The 19,498-nt window shown below is 41.9% G+C and overlaps 1 protein-coding gene across 1 annotated transcript; it reads left to right on the top strand.

The window, feature by feature from the left end:
- The first annotated feature begins 8 nt into the window (after window positions 1-8).
- EEF1E1 (eukaryotic translation elongation factor 1 epsilon 1) lies at window positions 9-18,204 on the top strand. Its single transcript, XM_031435220.2, has 4 exons — window positions 9-150; window positions 3,656-3,856; window positions 9,722-9,817; window positions 17,573-18,204. Exons 1-4 carry the CDS (start codon window positions 64-66, stop codon window positions 17,711-17,713), a joined length of 525 nt encoding a protein of 174 aa, XP_031291080.1. The 5' UTR covers window positions 9-63; the 3' UTR covers window positions 17,714-18,204.
- The last annotated feature ends 1,294 nt before the right edge of the window (window positions 18,205-19,498 follow it).

Genomic DNA, 19,498 nt, shown 5'->3' with positions numbered 1-19,498 from the left:
TCAGCCAGTGCGGGAGATCCTTGCTGAGCCGATCCCGCCCCTGCCAGGAGCCCGGGCCGGAAGATGGCGGCGGCCGCTGAGCTGACGCTTCTGGAGAAGTCTCTGGGGCTGAGTAAAGGGAACAAATACAGCGCCCAGGGCGAGCGCCAGGTGAGAGGCTGAGGCGGCGCGGCGCGGAGCGGGCGGGGGACTGGGGCGCGGCCTGCTGGGCCAGGTAGGACCCGGCCGCCAGCGGGGGCCGCCCGTCCCCTCCCCACGTGCCTGCGCCTCTGGGTCTCCTCCTGCGGCCCTGGCTCCGGGAGGGAGAGGGCGGCCTGCTCCGGGCGGGCTCGGCCTGGACTTTTCCTCCCGCGACGCTGTCATCCTCCCATTCCCGGAAGGCGAGGGGGTCCTCAGAGAGCCCGGGGGTGGGCGAGGGTGGAGGCCGCGCGTGTGCGCTCAGTGACAGCAGCTACTGTAACCGCTCCTTTCACTCCGAATCACGCGACTGCGGCGCAGGGCGAACAGGTTCCAGGTGACCGCGCTAGACCCGGGGTGCAGCGGCGGTCGCGGCCGACATGCCCCTCCCCTCGGGAAGCTTGGTCGTGAGCTGGGGGGACGAGCATTGCAGCTGTTCTCCTGACAGTGCTGGGAAGTGCCGCGTTGAAGCGCAGACGGCTGGCAGAACTCGGTGGGCTTTGGCCCAATCCGGGAGGTTCAGCTTCTCAAGGTCAGTGTGCAACGTGCAGAGAACGAGGGGGAGAAAGTCACCCGACGTGAGACTGACTGGTGAGGTGTAAGGACTCAGATTTCTAAGGGCATTGAGGGGCGTTTGTGTTTTATAAAGATGGTTATTTGCCGTGGAGGGAATGTGTCAGAGGAAATGACTGGAGGACAACAACTGTGATATATGTTTTTTGTCTCTTCGAGATTCTTTTCTAAATGACATTTGTTTTTGTTCTTACTTTTTTCTGTTCTTAATTTGGTCCATGTTAAAATCTTGTTTCCAAAGCAGTCGTGTTGTAGATTTCCCACGAAAATTAAACTGAGGTCTTGGAAAGGATCCATGATTTGCCTAAGACCAACCCACTGATTGGTGCAGAGAGAACCTTCCTTTTGCTTCTTCCTCTGGCCTCCTGCTGATCCTCCCCTTCTGCAGCTACCTCCTGGTTTGGTTTCTAGTTTTTAGGGTACGTTGTCAACACGAGTCTTGCCTTCACGGAGCTTTTTATCCAGTATGAAAAATAGTCATTGGCAACTCATTTTAAGCAGAACAGAAAGTTTACTAAGTGGAGGAAAGCGTTGTTGAGGAGTGTGGAAGAGAAAGTTAATTCTGACTATAAAAATGGGTTTGTAAACTTCATGAAAAGCTGGTGTTTAAAGTGCGTCAGACCAGTAAATGGTGAAAGATTTAGTGATTCGAGGCAGCAAGTATAACATGATGAATGATGCAATCCAGAGTAAGCTCAGAATTATAGTACGAGGCCCATTTGTGAGGGCTGTGGAGTTCAGAGTGTGGTTTCTTATTTTAATTAAAACTTTTTTTTAAGCACAGGACCACTATTGATAGTTTTCTGTGTATGTGTTTGGGGAAAGGGACGAGGGTATGTGATAAGATTCATTCATTTTTGGGAAGACAGCTGACAGCAGTAAGCCAGCAATAAGGCAGTCTCTGCAGCTTTATCTTTTTTATTTTTAGGGTTTTTTTTTTGGGGGGGGTACTTAGGTTTATTTATTTACTTTTAATGCATGTGCTGGGGATTGAACCCAGGACCCCGTGCATGCCAAGCACACACTTTACCACTGAGCTATACCCTCCCCCCTGCAACATTATCAATAATTAAAATTTGAAAACAGTCTGGAAATACAGCTCTAGGAGAATGGTTTATTAAACGATGGTACATCAGCACACTGGAATATTATTTATGGAGCCACTGAATGCGGTAACGTTGAAGACCATGGAACCTTAAGATGAATGTGAAAATAGTTTGTGTCCCATGATTGTAGCTGCAGGTTTTCATAGTTAGACTGCGCAAGGGACGAGAATGGACTTTCCAGCCAGTTGTATTACATTTAAACCCTGACTCTGCCGTTACAGACCTGGCAACCTTGGTCCTTTACCTGTAAACTGAAGATGAGATTAATTCCTGTCTTAGAAGACACAGTGATTAGATGAGAAAGTAACTGGGAATGTTTTTGAGTTAGTGTGATAGAGTTGTGGATAATTTATTTTTACAAATAATTCTCTTTAGAATTGTCATTTTCCCCCCACAATCAGCAATTGTGAGTTCTCTTTCTGTCTCTCTTTTTTTTTTTTTTTTTTTGTACAGTATAAGATGCATTCAGAAAAGCACACAAACCTCAAAGAGTTAACTTCCATAAAGTGCACACACCCAGGTGACCACACAGTCAACGAACAGAACGTTGGCAGCACTCCCAGCGAGTTCCATGTTGTTTTCTTTTAACGCATTTTGTTAATGCATTAGATACATGTAACTTTAGATATAATGGTTTCAGTTTTAGACTAGAAACCAAGCTAGGAAGCAGTGGCAGAAGAGGGAGGAATCAGCCGGAGGCCAGAGGAAAAGCAGTGTGAAGGCAAAAGTGCCAGGTCAGGAAGCTGAGTAGTGAATGGAAACCAGCTGGTGAGGAAGTGGAAAGCTGAGAAGACTTTGAGTTCCCTCCTTTGACTGTCAGGAATCTGTGTCCATAAGCTGTTATGTATACTTCACGTGGTCTTGTTGACCTCCGTGTGTGTGCGCAAGGGCCCTGCGCGGTGCAAATCACTGTCCAAGTTCAGGATGCCATTTCACGGCTGGAAAGAGCAGCCGTCTTCCCGAGGAAATACTCTTTTGGTTTCCTTAGCTGGTTGAGACTGTGTACTTGTTATTTATCATTGGTCAGTCTCCCCCTTGGTGATACTTTCCATTTTCTTTCAAGTTTCTGAAAATGCTTCACTTAGTTGTGCATCCAAAACAATTAAATTAATTAGCAATTTATTACCATCTGATCTTTTTGTATTGCTGTTCTAAGAGGGGAAACATAAAAAATACAATTATTTTTCAGGTGACTACCTGAAGCCCAGACTTTATTACTAGACTTTTGTTATCAGTGACCTCACTCTAAATGACTCCAAAATTGGTGGACATGCAGTCCATGGCAACAAGGTCACCAGCACAGCCCACACCTAGTTGATGAGATTGCTAATTATATTAGATCACATATCACTTAAACCAGCCTAGATCTCATTTGGTGGTTCTAACTATATCAACACGAATTCAGTGTTCAGGTAATTGTTTCTTATTTTTGTTAATACAGAAGTCGGGTTCATTTAAGTATGCTCGTTCACCTTGCTAAAATAGGGTATGGGTAACCTTGATCGAAATTAATGTGGTATTATTAGGGTTTCCGTTTTCTCTTTTTGTGCATACGTAGTTATAAACTATGTAGAAACATTACACTGATTTTTGCAATGTCATTACCATTTTCAAATCATCAAGCATCTGTTATCAAATGTAAATTATATGACTGCGCTTTCCCAGACTTTCATTTGTATATAACTTAATATCAGAGTATTTGAAAACCCAGTTTGGGATGTATCAGTTGCTTAGAACTTACAGTCGCGGTGGTATTTGTTTTTAAATTTTATGTGAAGAACTCTTTTTCTCTTGTTCAGATTCCAGTTCTTCAGACAAACAATGGCCCAAGTCTAACAGGACTGACCACAATAGCAGCTCATCTCGTCAAGCAGGCCAACAAGGAGCATTTGCTGGGAAGCACCGCAGAGGAGAAGGCAGTGGTTCAGCAGTGGCTGGAGTACAGGGTCACTCGAGTGGACGGCCGGCTCGGTCCAGACTCCATCCGCGCCGTGCTGAAGGTAGCGTGCCCCCTCCGGGCGCCGGAGTGCACGCGCGGGCCCTAGCAGGGCGCGCTCTTCCCTGACACTCGGGAACTGAAGCTGGTGGCCTCCTTGGCTTGTTTCCTTCTGCCTCATGGCAGTCTGTGCCTGTCATCACCTGGAACAGACCCTGCCAGCCCTCTCCGTTCAGATCTCAGCCCAGACACCCCTTCCCCAGAGGCGTCCTTGACGGATGCAGTTCCTTGTTCTGTATGCTTTTCTTTCATACTGTAGCCTTTCCTGAGCCTTCCCTTTGTAGCACTCAGCATTGTCATCCTAATAGTTTTGTGTGCTTTTTCTTTTTAATATGATGGCTTGATATTTATTTGCCCCACTCAGCAGTGCTGACTCCCTAAGCAAAAAGTACTTTCTTGAAGGCAAGGGGAAATCAAACTCCTTGGGGTTGTAGTTTGAAAATAACTGTCCAACTGAGCTGAGAAAGCCCACATTTCCCTCCCTTGAGACTTAGTGCTTTAGGATTTATATTTTCTTTCTAAAAAAAGGCAAATTAAAATAAAAGAAACTATTAATATAAAATATAAACTGAATATGGCTCCAGAGTCACCAAGCATGAAAAACTTTCTAAATAAAATTATTTTTGTTGATTACTTGCATAAAAATAAAGCACTTGCTTTTTTTTTTTTTAAAGCTTAAAATTTGAAGGGACCTTAGCGATCACCCAGACAACCTCATATCATTGTAGGAATCCCTTCTGTTTCCTAATTTTATTTCAATTATAATGTCAGTTGGTAACATAAGTTGTGCAAGAAGATCTTATGGTAATGAAAGTTTTTCATTTATCATTCTGGGGGAAATGGTTTAAACCATATCCTTGACAGATGCCATCAGTACAACTAGTAGAAAATAAATTTCAGATCTTTTTCCTTTATAGGTCTGTCATGATCAACTGTTCCTCGTTAATACCCACACGGACCCTTCTGCGTGTGGCAGTGTTTCCAGAGGGTAGAAAGCATGCCTTCCCTTTAGATGAATGTGAGATTTCAGGGAATAAAAATTAAATAAGCTGTCTCTTACAGTTTTCCAAAAGAAAATGTTAGTGATAAAGTAGTTAATTCTGAAATATGTGAACAGGATTTTTTCTTTTTTCAGTTACAGACAGTTTACAGTGCTGTGTCAGTTTCTGACGTACAGCACAATTTTTCAGTCATCTATGAATATACCTATATTCATTTTCATATTCTTTTTCACCATGAGCTACTACAAGGTCTTGAATATATTTCCCTGTGCTGTACAGTATAAACTTGTGTATCTATTCTATATATACCCATCAGTATCTACAAATCTCAAACTCCCAGTCTAATGAGCAGGATTTTGTTGAATTGGGTGTAAACATTTTAAGAGTTGTATTCATCGATTTGGTATCAGGAACATAGAAGGAATTCCACCTGAACATTGTATCTGGGATTTGTAAGTATTATTATTTGAAATTTCAAGGGGGAGAGTCCGACTGGAAATAGTCCTGTTTTTTGAAATGTGTGAGGCACTGGGTGATATGGGTTGTCGCCCTTGCTCTGCCACAGTTTGCTCATCTTACCTACACTGATGAGTCAGATACAGTCAGAGGGGCTGATGATACAGTGACCCATTAGCACAGCACCTTCCCTGGGAGAACCCAGACCCACGGGGGAGACAGCTGTGTGTATAATGAACAGCAATGTGATTTTTGGCCACATGAGCACAGATGAAAAAGAGTTAGTTTCTGTTTTATTTTGCTTTTTGCTATTTCATGATAGTGTTTTTATTTTAAAGGCAGTGTTTATTATAGGAATTTAGGAACTAGAAATAAGCAAGTAAAAGAAATTTCAGTATTTGTAGTCCCTCCACCAGGAGAGAACTGTTAGTGACACTTACGTACAGTCATCAAATGTTGAATAATCAAATCCCTTTTGCGTTCTTTAAATGCTTTTCTTTTCATACCTGTGTGTGTGTGTTATTTTAAAAATGGTCAGCTGTTGGCCACTGTAACTTGTTTTTTTGTTGTTGTTATTCACTGACAGTCTGTTGTGAACATCTTTTCAAGAAGTCCATCAATATTCACTTAGATTATCTTTGATAACCTGCTAGTTGTGCCGGAATTTAGTCTCTCCCCATATAGTTGCTAGGCTGTTGCTGAATATTTTAACACATTCCCACTTGTTTCATAAGGCTAAATTCCTGCAGGGGAGATTGTTGGGCCAAGGCTGTGTGCATCTTTGAGGCTGTGCTGCTCATTTGCCTCCCAGAAAAGTACATTATTATAGTTTGGCAGTAGATGAGCACAGCCTCTCCCACAAACCCCTTGCTGACATGGACGTCACCCTTTTTCTCCATTACCACCCCAGTTTCATTTCCAAAACAAAACAAAAACGATTTCTCTGTTCACTTTGTGGCTTTTTTCCTTGACATTATTATTAATGCCATGGCGTTTTAAAAATAACGCTGCTGAGCATTTTCATTATTTTTAAAAATTTGCTCATGTGTATCATTTGCCCACTATTACACTGGGCTATTTCTGTGTGTATTACTTATTTTTTAAAATCTTGCTATTAGAATATTGTGAAAGGATTATGTTTATTCACTCCCGTATCAGTGCTAAAATGACAATTATAAGTATAAGAGGCTCATGATTAAGTAATATGTGATTTTAAAAAGCACTTTCAAACAAACAAAAAGCACAATTTCAAACACTTAACGTTTGAATCTAGATGCAGGATGCATAGTTGTTTATTATCCTGCTTCTTCAATGTTACTAGGAAGTTTACTGTTAGATGGTCAAGAGGAAAAAGAAAAATGGGGGGAACTCTGTGGGGGAAGTATTTTTTAAGGTTTGGCAATGGCATCAGAAGGACTTGTTTTAAAAAAAAAAAAGGAAATGAACATCAGACATTTAGTTCTGCTCCATGAATATTCTGAATGTGTGAAATTCTGTGCTTTGAAATTCAATTTCCAAACTCAATTTCTGAAATTATGAAAAATCAGAATTTAATTTCTGAAAATGTGATTTATAGAACTAATTAGAAAAATATTACCTATGCATAGTTTTTGAAACTCCATTTTTAAAGTCTTTATAACTAAAGACTGCAACCTTAAAAGAGTCTTTATAACTAAAAAATAGGTATGGATTCTATTTTAAGAATATACACATTATACACTGCAGTGTTAAATTATTGTTTCAGACCTTTTTTAAAAAATGCTTTTTAAAATTAATTATAGATACATTTATTTTATTCTTATGTTTTGTCAAAATTGTTTCATTTGAAGACACTTGGAGAGAAACCATCCCCATCCAACAGATTAATGCAGAATTTGAGTGGTAGCCCGTAATACACCGGTACTTCCCTCGGCCCAATTTTATTTTGATTCCTATGCACTTGTTTCCTTGCTTATGTCTGTGTTCCTTTACATCATCATCCGTACCACCCCTCACAGTCCCAGATTCACATACCATTTTGAAAATTACTGTCTTTAAAATGAAGGCGTGGGCAGACTCAAAGAGATCAGAGTCAGTTCAGCAAACATTTACCGATCACTGAACCACTATGTGCCAAGCATTTGGCATGTGATTTGAGAATCAAAACAAAATTGTCTCTCCACAGTTGAAAGAATTTTTCCAGAATGAATAGAGCAGTGTTTTATAACTAGTCCTTAGAGGAGCCTGTGAGAATATCTGATTCGTGTGACCTATTTATAAACCTTTCTCTCAAGGTGATATGAATCTTTTGTCTCATTTAATTTGAATGCAATTTAATGTAAATTCCTGTGCTGTTAAATTACATGTTAATTTTGAGAGGGACCAAAAGGATTCATATAAATTTTTTTAATCTGGACTTTTTTTTTCTTTTCTCAAGAAACTAATCAATTTATTCATGCTGGTCTATCAGACAATATTTCTAATTTAGATTAAGACCTTTTAAAGTTTTATTTAATTTTTTAATGTACATACTTAGAAATCTTTTTTCCTTCAAAAAGTGCCTCTTAGCTGTTTAAAGAGCTCAATGCTTCCTAGTGGGTTTTTTTGTTTGTTTTGTTTGGGGTTTTTTTTGGTAATTATTTTAAATGAATTCTTTTTTGTGTATACTTAAATTAACGTAACCTTTTAATAATTGAGTCATTCTCTGGAGAACAAATGACAGAGACCTCGCTGGAGCTTTAAATGGTGTTTGAAACTGAGTCTTTAAGGTGTTGGAAAGCTAGATATCCAGTTGCAAAAGAATGAAGCTAGACCCTTACCTTATACAATATTTAAAAATTAACTCAAAATGGATCAAAGTCCTAAATGTAAGACCTGAAACTGTAGTACTCTTAGAAGAAAACGTAGGAGAAAGCTTCACGTCATTTGATTTGGCAGTGCTTTCTTGGATATAACACCAAAAGCACAGGCAACACAAGTAAAAAATATATAAGTTGGCCTTCATCAAAATGTAAATTTTCTTTGCATCAGTAGACACAATTAACAGAGGGAAAAGACAACCCATGGAGTGGGAGAAAATATTTGCAAATCATGTAACTGATACTGTCCAGACTGTATGGAGAACTACAACTCAACAGTAACAAAAAATTAGGAACCCAGTTAAAAATGAACAAAGGACTTGAGTAGACATTCCTCCAGAAAAGATATACAAAGCTAAAAGGAAGATAAAAAGATGCTCAACATCACTAATCATTAGGGAAGTGTAAATCAAAACCACATTGAGATATCATCTCACATCCGTTAGGTAGACTACTACTGAAAAACACCACCAGAATAACAGGTATAGATAAGGGTGTACAGAAATTGGAAACCTTGTATACTGTTGGTGGGAGTGTAAAATGATGCAGCTGCTAAGAAAAACAGTATGGTAGTTCCTCAAAAGATTAAAAATATATGATCCAGCCATTCCACTTATGGATGTACACCCAAAAGAGGTCTCAGAGGTATTTGCACACCCATGTTCATGTCAGTGTTATTTGCAGTAGCAAACAGGTGCAGTCAACCCAGGTGTCTGTTGAGAGATGAATGGATAAACATTGTGTGGTATACACACGCAGTGGAAAATCTTTCAGCCTTAATATGGAAGGGAATTCTCACACCTGCTACAACATAGCTGAACCTTGAGGATATTATGCTAAGTGAAATAAGCCAGTCACAAAAAGACTAATAAGGTGATTCCACTTATATACAGCATATAAAGTAGTCAAATTCATAGAACCAAGAAGCAGAACTGTGATTGCCGGGGCCTGGGGATGAGGGAAACATGGAGCTGTGTAGTAAGTGCAGAGTTTTAGTTTTCCGAGATGGAAAAATTTTGAAAATTGATTGTACAACAATGTGAAGACCTTTAACGCTTACTGAATTATTCACCTAAAAAATGACTAAGGTAGTAAATTTTATGTTACGTGTATTTACTGCAATTAAAAAGTTAAAAATAATACATATATTAAAAAAATGCAACAAGCCAATTATAGTTCTCTTAAGACATAGAAATTGTTGAGGGGCTTTTTATATTTTAATGGAAAAAAACAGATCTTACATGAGCATGATTTACAAAATATTCTGCCCCCCCTTACAAAAATTGGAGCCTCTGAGATTGTCAGAGATGGCACTGTGAATATAATTTTTTAATGTTTTATTTCTTTAAAATAAGACTAATAATGTTTACCCTGTTTTTAAAATTAAGGTAATTATTATATGATTTGTGATTTTGAATGACTGACTATTATTGTCAAAGATTAAATTTATGAAATTCAACATCAATATTTTGTTTTCTAATAATAGCCTTCCAGATGTTTTAAGTCAAATGGTATGGTAGTTAATGTTATTATTATTGTTTCTTAAATTAATATATTATTATTTATTTTTTCTAGGATCTTAATTCATATCTTGAAGATAAAGTCTACCTTACAGGATATAACTTTACGTTAGCAGATATCCTATTATACTATGGACTTCATCGCTTTATTGTGAGTATCTGAATAGTTACTGGCTTTTTTTTCTGTGATGTTCAGAATGATTTTTTAAATTTGTCTTGACCTTAAAAAAATTGTAACATTTTCAGCGTAGCAAATCAAAGTGAGAGGAATCGTTTTTATACAAGGTGCCTTATGCAGATATTCCTTCCATGTGTCCATCACACGTTGGAGCTTCCTGTTCCTCAGCCTACTTGATTTCTGTTCTCATTCCTGCTTTTCTTTGCAATTTTTTCTCTTGCCACCCTTTGGACTTGATCGTCATCATCACCCAGACCCCACGGTCACCTTTCTGCTCCACCCCTACATGCAGTTATTCCAGCAGCGCATCTGCTGTGCAACCGCATGTCCTTGTGCTCATTCTCTCTCCCCAGTCTCATCACTGTCTGAAGTTGCTCGATTCCTTCCCTTTTTCCAGACCTGTGCCCTTTCTTCCCCTTCCAGCTTAGATCCCTTTTGTGTAATTCGACTCCCCAACCCTTGGTCAGTTCAAATAGACGCCTTCAGTCCTGTCTCCAGTCTGTGCCGTGTTGGAGAAGCCATACAGCTACAGATTGGCACCACGATAAAATGATACCATCCCATGTCAGCGTTCCCCCTAGGGCGGTTTCCCTCTAGCCCCACCCTCTCCCTTCCCTTGCATCTTCAGTCATGACCACAGAGCCTTCCTCCCTCCTTCAGCCAGAAGGCGGGGGCTTTCCGTGAGAATCCCCGCATTTTCCACCCGCCCACATGCACATCCTCACCACCTTACCTCCTTTTTCTGGCCTCAGAAAGGACCAGCTTGCTTTTTCCCTAGATAAATCCATCCATCCAACCTCTTACCTCAGCTCCCCTTCACCTCCTGCCCCATTTCTGGATCTCATCCCAGATTTTATCTTTCCTTCCTCATAGCTTCAGTTTTTCCCTCCATCTGGTCAGTGCCTTTACTTTAAATTATTTCCCATCTTAAAACAATTACGCAGCACTCTCTGTTCTAGGCACCATTCTGTTTGCTTTCTGCATGTTAACTCATTAATCCTGTAACAGCCCCATGGGAGAGATGCTATTACTGTCATTCTCCCCACGTCAAAGAGGGAGTAACCGAAGCCCAGGGAGGTCAGAGGTCATCTTCGAGTATCACTAAGTAAGCGGCAGCCAGGTCTGGAGGCCGGGCACTTAGACTCCAGAGTTTGTGCCTTCTTCTCTCTGTCTCCCCACCTGAGACCTCCTCCGACACCCATCTTCCCCCTGGAGAAAAGAAGCCATAGATTTTTCTGTGTCCTGCGCCTCGTGCATCCTGTCGAGCCGGTCCTGCTGCTCGTGCCTCTTGGGTGCCGCTCCCGTGGGTCTCCCCCTGTGATCCTGGGTGACGTTCTCTTCTGTCTGGGCTGTTGAAATGGCCTCCGGCCACCAGTCTCATCTCTCACCGTCCATCTTTATTGCCACCAGTGCGATTTTTCTCATGAATGTGTCTTTGTCTTTCTCAAAATAATGAAGTAACTCCCCACTGCCTGGGATGGGAGACCCTTCCTCCCACGGCCCCACCCGCCCTGCCGGTCTCTCCCTTGGCCGCAGCGTCCTCCCTGGCGTCTCCTCCATCAGGGCTCTGGCTGCTCCCTGTCCTCACCCAGCTCTTCTCTTTGGCTCCTCGGTCCCAGCCCTTCTCTTCCTCCCGAATTTGTTTGTTTTTCATCCACGTCACTCGGTTCCAGCACTGATTCCCCAGTGAAGCGCCCCCGGGCTCCCAAAGCGCATCCAAGCACCCTTTCCCCTCTTTTTCTCTTTGTACCTCATAGAACACCCCAGTTCTGGCTGGTTTCCCTTTGCATCGCACTTCTTCTTGGAAAATGTCTCTCTCTTTTAAGTTATAAACTGCCAGAGTCAGATCATAGCTGTCCATGCTTGTCACACCCGTGTCTGACGCCGTCCTGACACGTGGTGCCGCCCGCCCTCCCCTCTGGAAAGACACTGAAGGCCACAGCTGGATAGTTCATTCCATCACTCAGAGAGTTTCACATGTATTTCCACTTAACTAAGGAGGCAGGGCTAGGGTGTTCCCCTCCTGTTACAGAGAAAGATTCCTGCTTCAGGAGATCGAGGCCTTTCTGAAGAGCTGCAGCTCAGTTCCCGGAAGGGCCGAGCACACCAGCTGTGCTGACTCAGGTGTCGCTACGTGTGGGTCCGCACTTGGTCGAGGAAGATCCCGCAGTAACATGCGATGGTTACTGTCCGCCCCGCACTCAAGCTGTAACTCCCCGATTTGGATTTACTTGACTTAGTAAATGTCATTCCTCTAGGATCTAAGTGATAGTGTTAAATTCCATAGCATTATTGTGGTGGCCTAGGGTGATGCTTAATTCAGCATGACACTCTTCATTACAAGTTTACTCACCGAGGGCTCCCTGTATATGCCCCCAAGACTGTCCTCAAGGGACAGAGAAGAGGAATAAAACTCCATTTTCAGGTAACTGTTGATCTCACTGAATGAGATTGTTGTACAGTGGCAGACAATTCGTGAATAAGAGAGAAGGGAATTTAGTGCTAATTTCTGATCAGACTGTTGTGTCAATAAAGAGGCAGAGAAAAGCAGGGTGTAGACTCATGAAGTTGTCAGGAAAGTATCTGCAGAATTCAGGTGGCTTTGGCTGTCCAGGGGAATTGCCGTCGTTTTAGAAAGCTTACGACAGACCTGACTGTGAGTATCACTCATAAGCAGAGCGACTACCTGATTTCTCTTCCAGAGCAGCACTTCTGGTGGTGGAGGGGGCCGTTGACAACTGCACAGGCACAGCCGGGGTTAAGTGGGACGAAGGCTCCGCACTGAGAAGGAACAGGACTCCCTTTTAAGCAAAATAAGGAGGCCAAGGAGGATGGTGTCCTATTTCTCTTCTTGCTCTAAGCACAGTCCCTTGTGCCGCTCCGTGCTTCTTGAGATGAGCGTTACTTAGCAACCTCTCCCTCTTTATAGTTCCTATTTTAGGTTGTAAATCTTTATCGTGCAAGTATAACCTTCAGCTACGCACGTCAGCGCAGTTACAGCAACCTTATTTAAGTGTGAAGGCAGTTGAAGTGGAGCCGAAATACCCCCATCACACCGGCCGCTCCTTGTCCCATTCTAGAATTAGAATATTTCAGGGGCGTCTCGCGATCACTTTGGTGACACGGCACAACTTACCTCATTTCAAAAGGCACAAAGCCCCCAAGGCAAGAAGGGTCTGCTCTTAAGGTGTCTGCGTTTCTTTCTCCCGGTGACAGACCCTGTCTTTGAACTTGGAGGAGTCCGTCACTTGATCTGAATGAGGTTAAGCTGCCGAGAGCCAGGCTGCCTTAGCGAGGGGACAAGAACAATTTCTCTCTCAAGGCAGCGACGACGCACCTGATGACATTTTAGAAACATATCTCAGTGCAGCACGACTTAACTTTGGAGCTTGGTATTGGGAGAAACGTCATCTCCTGGCCTCCGTGTGGTGGCTGCAGGCGGGCAAGAGGAGGCCTGTCAGGCCATCGCAGGCTCTGGCTCTGTGCAGCACGAAGCCGTCGTTCAGAAGGAGAGCATTTCCCCCAGATGCTTGTGGGTAATGAAGGGCACCTCTGGCAAACCCGAGTGTGCGTTTCCATCCTTCTCTCTCTGGCTTGTGCCTCTCAGACAGTAGAGGAGAGAAAGACTCCGAGAAAGGGCACGCTTGTGTGGAGTTTCCTTGCCAGCAGAGCGAACAGGGTCGTAATTCCACAATGCAGAATATTTGTGGCACCAGCTGCAGCGCTGTCCCACTGTGAGCCTGGGCACCCACGGGGGCGTTTGGTTTTCAAGCAGGTTGGAAGTGTCTCGTTCAGAGCTGCGTGTTGAAATCAGGACCCCATTAACAGTGCTCAGCGACCTGTGCCTGTCTGTACTCCCCATTCTGAGTTGTGTGCCCTCTTTCTGTGTGACGATTGCAATATGATGATTAAGGATAGCGTGCTTATTTTTTTTTTCAGAACAAAATTGAGTGGAATAATATGTAAATCACGCCATTAACCATCCCTTTGGGTTCATCAAACAGGTTCATAACCAAAGCAGCTCTCACACCCTGGTCCACGTGCAGGCAGAGTGCGTCGGAGAATCACACACATTCCCAGGGAACAGGCCTCCCAGACGAACCCTGTCCTGTGACAGGGCTGCGCTGTGGGGTTAACTGACATCCCTGGTGAGTTAGGTGTAAATATACCCAGATGAGAAAGAAGTGATTACTCGGTATTAAGTTCAGGCAGAGCAGAGGTGAGGCTCAGATCGCCCGCCCGCTCACATTCATCAGACAGCTTCTCGTGCTTCGGTGGGCTTTGGCAGTATATTTATTTCTGCCCTCATGTGTTCCTTCATTTATTTATTCTTCAATACCTAACATGTAATCAGAGCAATCAGCACGGTGTACAAAACAGCAGTCGGAGAACCTTCAAGTCATCAAATAATCTCGGCGTACCTTGTTTCAGTGGGAGCCCAGTTCTAGCTGTGGCTGAGCTGCTCTGTAAGATCCGGTCTGTCTTCATTCCCTCCGAGGAATATTACATTGTTCTTCCTTTGTTAAAATGCCAGTTACTGTGGCCGTTTGTCATCACACCAATGACTCACTGCTTTCTTCAAGTGATTTCACTCGTAGATAGCGGTCCCTGTGAACAGGCTGGTACTCAGAGATTACTAAAATCCTTTGTAATGTTATGTGTGGCTTGCCTATAAGATTGTTATCAATTGAAATGCATTTGTTTTGAAGCTTGGAGCACCAGTGGAGGTGTCATTCTTTTAGAAAGAAAGGAAAAGTAGAAATAGCCCCAGAACAGTCCAGGAACGCTGGTCATAAAGAAGGTCTCAGAGGCAGCGTGGTGCCAGTTGGAAAGGGAGCAAACCAACATCCCCCCTGATCTGGAATGGGTCGCCCAAAGAGTTTCTCCCATGTCTTCATGGAAAATTAGTGACTAAGAATATTATCTGTTTGGCTTTCAAGTTCAAACGAGTTACGGAGTGCCAGTATAAATAGAAAGGAATGATTAGGTAGGAAGAGCCAAACATCACTGTGGACACACTGGCATGCAGACCAGTCAGAAGCAGGAAATGGTAACCAGAACAATTGCATTGTGTTTCCTGCTATTAAAAAGGGGGTGGGGGGAGGAAAGAAAAAACTAGCCAACTAAAAAGGGATGATGGAAAACTGGTGTTGTAAGTGAAATAGTTGATGGGGATCCCATCCCAAAAGTTTTTTTTAACTATACGTTTGGGGAGGGGGATATCTGTTTTTTGTTTGTTCCTCTGTTTACAGTACATTCAAAAGTTGAATGTCTACCCAAAAAGTAGTGGAGGTAGCAAAGCCAGGTCAGTCATAGTTTTCTCAGACTCGAGGGACAAGCTCCAAAGTTTAAACCAAAAGGTCCAGTGTAACCTGACCCTTCTGGTAAAGCACTGTATTTCTAGCAAAATCTTCTGAGGGAAAAATTAACAGTTTACTTTCTCTAAAATAGAGCATCTAGTTTACAATTATTGGAATAAGTTAGGAAAGTGTTAGAAGAAACTTGAGACGCTCTTGGAATAAAAATTATTCTGTGCTGTGGGTCTATTGTAATCCTTACACTGAAGGCTGAAAATGTGAAATCTGTAAATTGGAGGAAAGTGATTCTGTGTCACAGTTTGTTGTGTGGTCAGTGACAGGCCTGGGGGCAGGAAGTGATCCTCCTTCCTGAGCAGATACTCTTCTGAAATGTAAATAGTAAACAGACACTGCCCTTCCCCCATTTCAAAATCTGAGGGAACAGCTTGAATGCAGCGCAGACAAGCATCAGTGCTCTGTTGTGGGGAAATGCTGTCTTCTCGGTACATTTTAATTCGTTCTGAAAAGTAACATCTCACACAGTGGCCAACTAGAGACTGTTTTAAAATGAAAAGAGTTCTGAAAAGACTGGATTGTAAGCAGTCAGATTTGACTCATCACGTTTTTAACAGCTGACGTTGAAATCAAGTTGGAGTAATACTTGCTTATTTCTGTTTGCTTTAACTGTCAGTAAAGAGCTTTGTTGAAGTTGGTTTTGAATTTATGTATATAGGTATGTATGTATGAATGAAGACTTACGCAATTTGCTATTCAGTTAGCAGCTATGTTTACCAGTGGTTGAACTTTTTAAAAATCTTACATTTTCTTTTGAAGTCAGTGGTGAAGTTCACACTTGGTAAAGATTTAGAAAAAACAAAAAGTTAGATCTTTTACAAAACGTGCTTTACCTTTTCACGTGTGGGCTGATACTCGGCTTACTCCACAATGGTGGTTTAAGTGCCGCCTGTGCACAGCGCACCAGACACGGAGGAAAAAATAATGTAATTGTTTACATGTGGAACCATGACTTTTCACTGCTAATAATTCAGGTAAACTGGTCCCACAGATAGACATTTGACACCTCTGACACCACAGAAACCAGATGTTGACACAGTGGTGTCTTAACGTCATAAAGGCAAAAAAGAAGGCAGGATGACTTAGAACCATTTTTCTCTTTAAATTGCCTTATAGTAAGTATAAAATGAAAATACAAATTCATGTAAACATTAAGAAAATACTACATGTATAGCTTTTAATTTTATTGTTAACATTTTCTATTCCGTAATACTTATTGGATACCAAGTAATTTGTCCTTCAGTTTTGTTGACCTAGTAACTTAGCAGAATGTTTGCCTGTTATGCTGAATAAGACAGGACATCCATCTCACTAGAACTGCCTTCCAGCAAGCAGACTGCTAATGGATTTGCAGTTCACGAGGGTGCCTGAGACTTTTTTCTTTATGTAAACATTCCGTGTCAGTCTTATGGAGACTTGACAGATACTGTTAAATAAATGAATTAACAACAGGAGAAAGAACTACACTGTTCTTACATGGTTCATGGTTGTCCTACTGGCTTCTCCTTACGTGACACCTCTTCATGATTTTTGTCTCAGAGAAAAGTCTTTGAGTCCCCTGGTTCAGAATCTGAGCCCAGTGAAGTAATAGGCACTGTCTTTCTGTAAACAAATCTCTGGGCATCCTTGTAGCTCTATAGTAAATGCTGTGAACTGCAACATCCTCTAAAGGTCGAGTCCAGCTTTACTGCAAACGGGATTTAGGTCTGTTCTTCACCTGAGGCATGTGCCGCTGGAAACAGCCCTTCCTCCTTGTATTAAGCAATAATCACTTAACATTTCATGGGTCGTTGTCTTCCTCAGTAAAGTTTTTCCCCAGAGTTTTGTAGAAAGAGGCAGTTGTCTACTTGTATGTATACACCAGCCATCTACAAATATATATATATACACACACACACACACATACACACACATACATATATATATACTTTTTCCTTGTTAAATATGTTAGATGCCAGTAAACCTTTCTTATTTTAGGTTTGCAAAAAATATTGCAGAAAGAACCCTATCTTAGTCTCTCAGAAGCTGTTATTTTCCTTTCTCCCATTTTCCTTTCCAATAAAATAAAAAACAAACTCTTCGGTTCTCTAGACCCAGAGTTAATGTAAACTTTCCATTTGCTGAAAACTTCAGATTTCACTAGAATGCACATCTGATTTTGAACTGAACATGAAAGCATTAAGCCAACAGAGAGCTCTTCCAAGTGGCCAAAACGTTTCACTCCTGTCTGACCGCGTTGGCTTTGAGAACTGTGAGAGTCCCCCCCTCCCCCAATTTCTGTCTCCTGCTGAAATGGTAACAATACTTGCACTTATGTAATGTCTATGTTGTATGTGTGTTTTTAATCTCTACTTAGGTTGACCTGACAGTTCAAGAAAAGGAGAAATATCTTAATGTGTCTCGCTGGTTTTGTCACATTCAACATTATCCAGGCATCAGGCAACATCTGCCCCGTGTTGTCTTCATCAAGAACAGACTGTATGCTAATTCCCACTAGAAGCCACCCGGGCCGCACAGAAGACTGATTACCATAGTTTAAATGGGAAGTGCATTCTGGACCAGAGAACTGACGTAACTTAACATGCAGTCATTCTTTATTTGTTAAAGTTGGTAGAATTTTTAACGTATAAACTTGTGTTCTTTGGTTGACATGTCTGCAGGTTTTTTCCTTTTAATGTCAAACTTCAGCTGCTGTCAAAAGTTGAGTTGAGATCAAGTCATAGATTACCTTGTTTTTATAGAGGAAATTTATTTTAATAAAACTTGCAAATCAGTGGCTTAATCTTTAAAAAAATAGTCCTTTCAGTGGTTGACATTTAGCTATTTATTGACCTCTTTCATCTTTTAAAATTCATTTTCCCCTTCTGAATATTTATGGTAGTTTGTTTATTAAGAACTATATAAACTGTGCCAAGGATACCAAAAAGGAGAGACAGATGGATTTGTTTTCATATATTTATGTGAGCCAGTAAACATGGTGGGAAAAACCTTTTTTGTTTGTTTCTTTCTTTCCTGTAGTCTGTACTCACTGAGGTGAAACTAACTACTGCACTGCCCTGGCGGGGGCTGGACTAAGACACATTCCCTTGAGTTAATGGTTCTTCGGTGGTGGTTGTCCTGCTGGAAGGTGCAGTAGCTAAAAAGCAATGGGACGTTCCCTCTCTCCCACTAATTTTGGACTTGATAACTACCAGATTTTTCCAAACTAAAAGCCAACATCAAAAGGCTGCTGTTGACTCTCTGTAGAGAACGAAGAGATCCTTTATTTTAAAATCTATACAATTTCTAATTCTTACCAGCTGAGTAAATAAATAGTCGATGTTTGAGTAAGTAAATAATCAAGTAATCAATTATATCTACAAATAATAATAAGACAGAGTCCTTGAGCGCTTCGCTATTTAATATCCGGGTGCTGATGCGGGTCTCCGGAGCTACACAGCTCAGAGTCCAAGTGCAGAGAGCGGAGACTTGGGAAATACACATCCCTCTGGGTGAGTCGTGCTTTTATCACTTACCAGCGGTGTGCCCTGAAGCCAATCAGTTAACCACATTTTCTTAATCTGTAAAAATAAAATGTAAAGATAAAGCATAAGACCTAAGTCATGAGGATGAGCTGGGACGATGTATGTGGAAAAGCCCATCCTGCAGCCTGGCACTCAGTAAAGGCTTCTCTGTAAGAATGCCTCACCGCCCCTCTTCCCATCCCACCGGGTTTTTGCCCTTCATGTTACTGAGTCTAGAGATTCAATAGGCCAAGAGCGTGAGTTTACTGTAGTAAACCAAGACAGTTTTTACAGGACTGGATTTAGAAATACATTGCTACTGGGAGCATTTTTAATTTTATAAAGGAGCCTTTCTATTAGAAACTAGAAACTCGTATTTGTATATTCAGAGACTCAAGGGCTCAAGTGAATCTGGGGAGTCTGTCCGTCCACCACAGAGGCGGGCCTGTCTGACTGTCCCTGCAGACCGCTGCCCCCCTGGGTGTGCTGTGAGCATTCCACCTGAAGTTTCAGGGCTGCAAATTACTCCCTCCCCTAACACTTCTCTGGTCTCCTCTGGTATTGTCGGAAAGAATGGAATTCTTACAGTCAGGTACACACGTGTACATCCCACGGAAAGATAATACACACAACTATTTGACAAGTCATCAAAATTGTGAAGTACAGCTTTTTCACTTATATATTTTTTTCCTAACGTTTGACTTCATTCCTTTCATTAAAAAATGCCAGATGTTACACAAACTTTAATATTAATCCAGCTTTGGCAGAGATGAGGTGAT

Source organism: Camelus dromedarius, chromosome 19 (assembly GCF_036321535.1).
Source record: "Camelus dromedarius isolate mCamDro1 chromosome 19, mCamDro1.pat, whole genome shotgun sequence".
NCBI lineage: Eukaryota > Metazoa > Chordata > Mammalia > Artiodactyla > Camelidae > Camelus > Camelus dromedarius.
The sequence above is the reverse complement of the archived record's forward strand: the minus strand, read 5'-3'. Positions and strand labels throughout refer to the sequence as shown.

What these genes read in the sequence shown, in the direction of transcription:
- EEF1E1 (XM_031435220.2), top strand. Translation starts at nt 64, where the DNA reads ATGGCGGCGGCCGCTGAGCTGACGCTTCTGGAGAAGTCTCTGGGGCTG. An exon ending in GCGCCCAGGGCGAGCGCCAG is followed by an intron (nt 151 to 3,655) that starts GTGAGAGGCTGA and finishes TCTCTTGTTCAG; the next exon opens with ATTCCAGTTCTTCAGACAAA. An exon ending in ATGGACTTCATCGCTTTATT is followed by an intron (nt 9,818 to 17,572) that starts GTGAGTATCTGA and finishes ATCTCTACTTAG; the next exon opens with GTTGACCTGACAGTTCAAGA.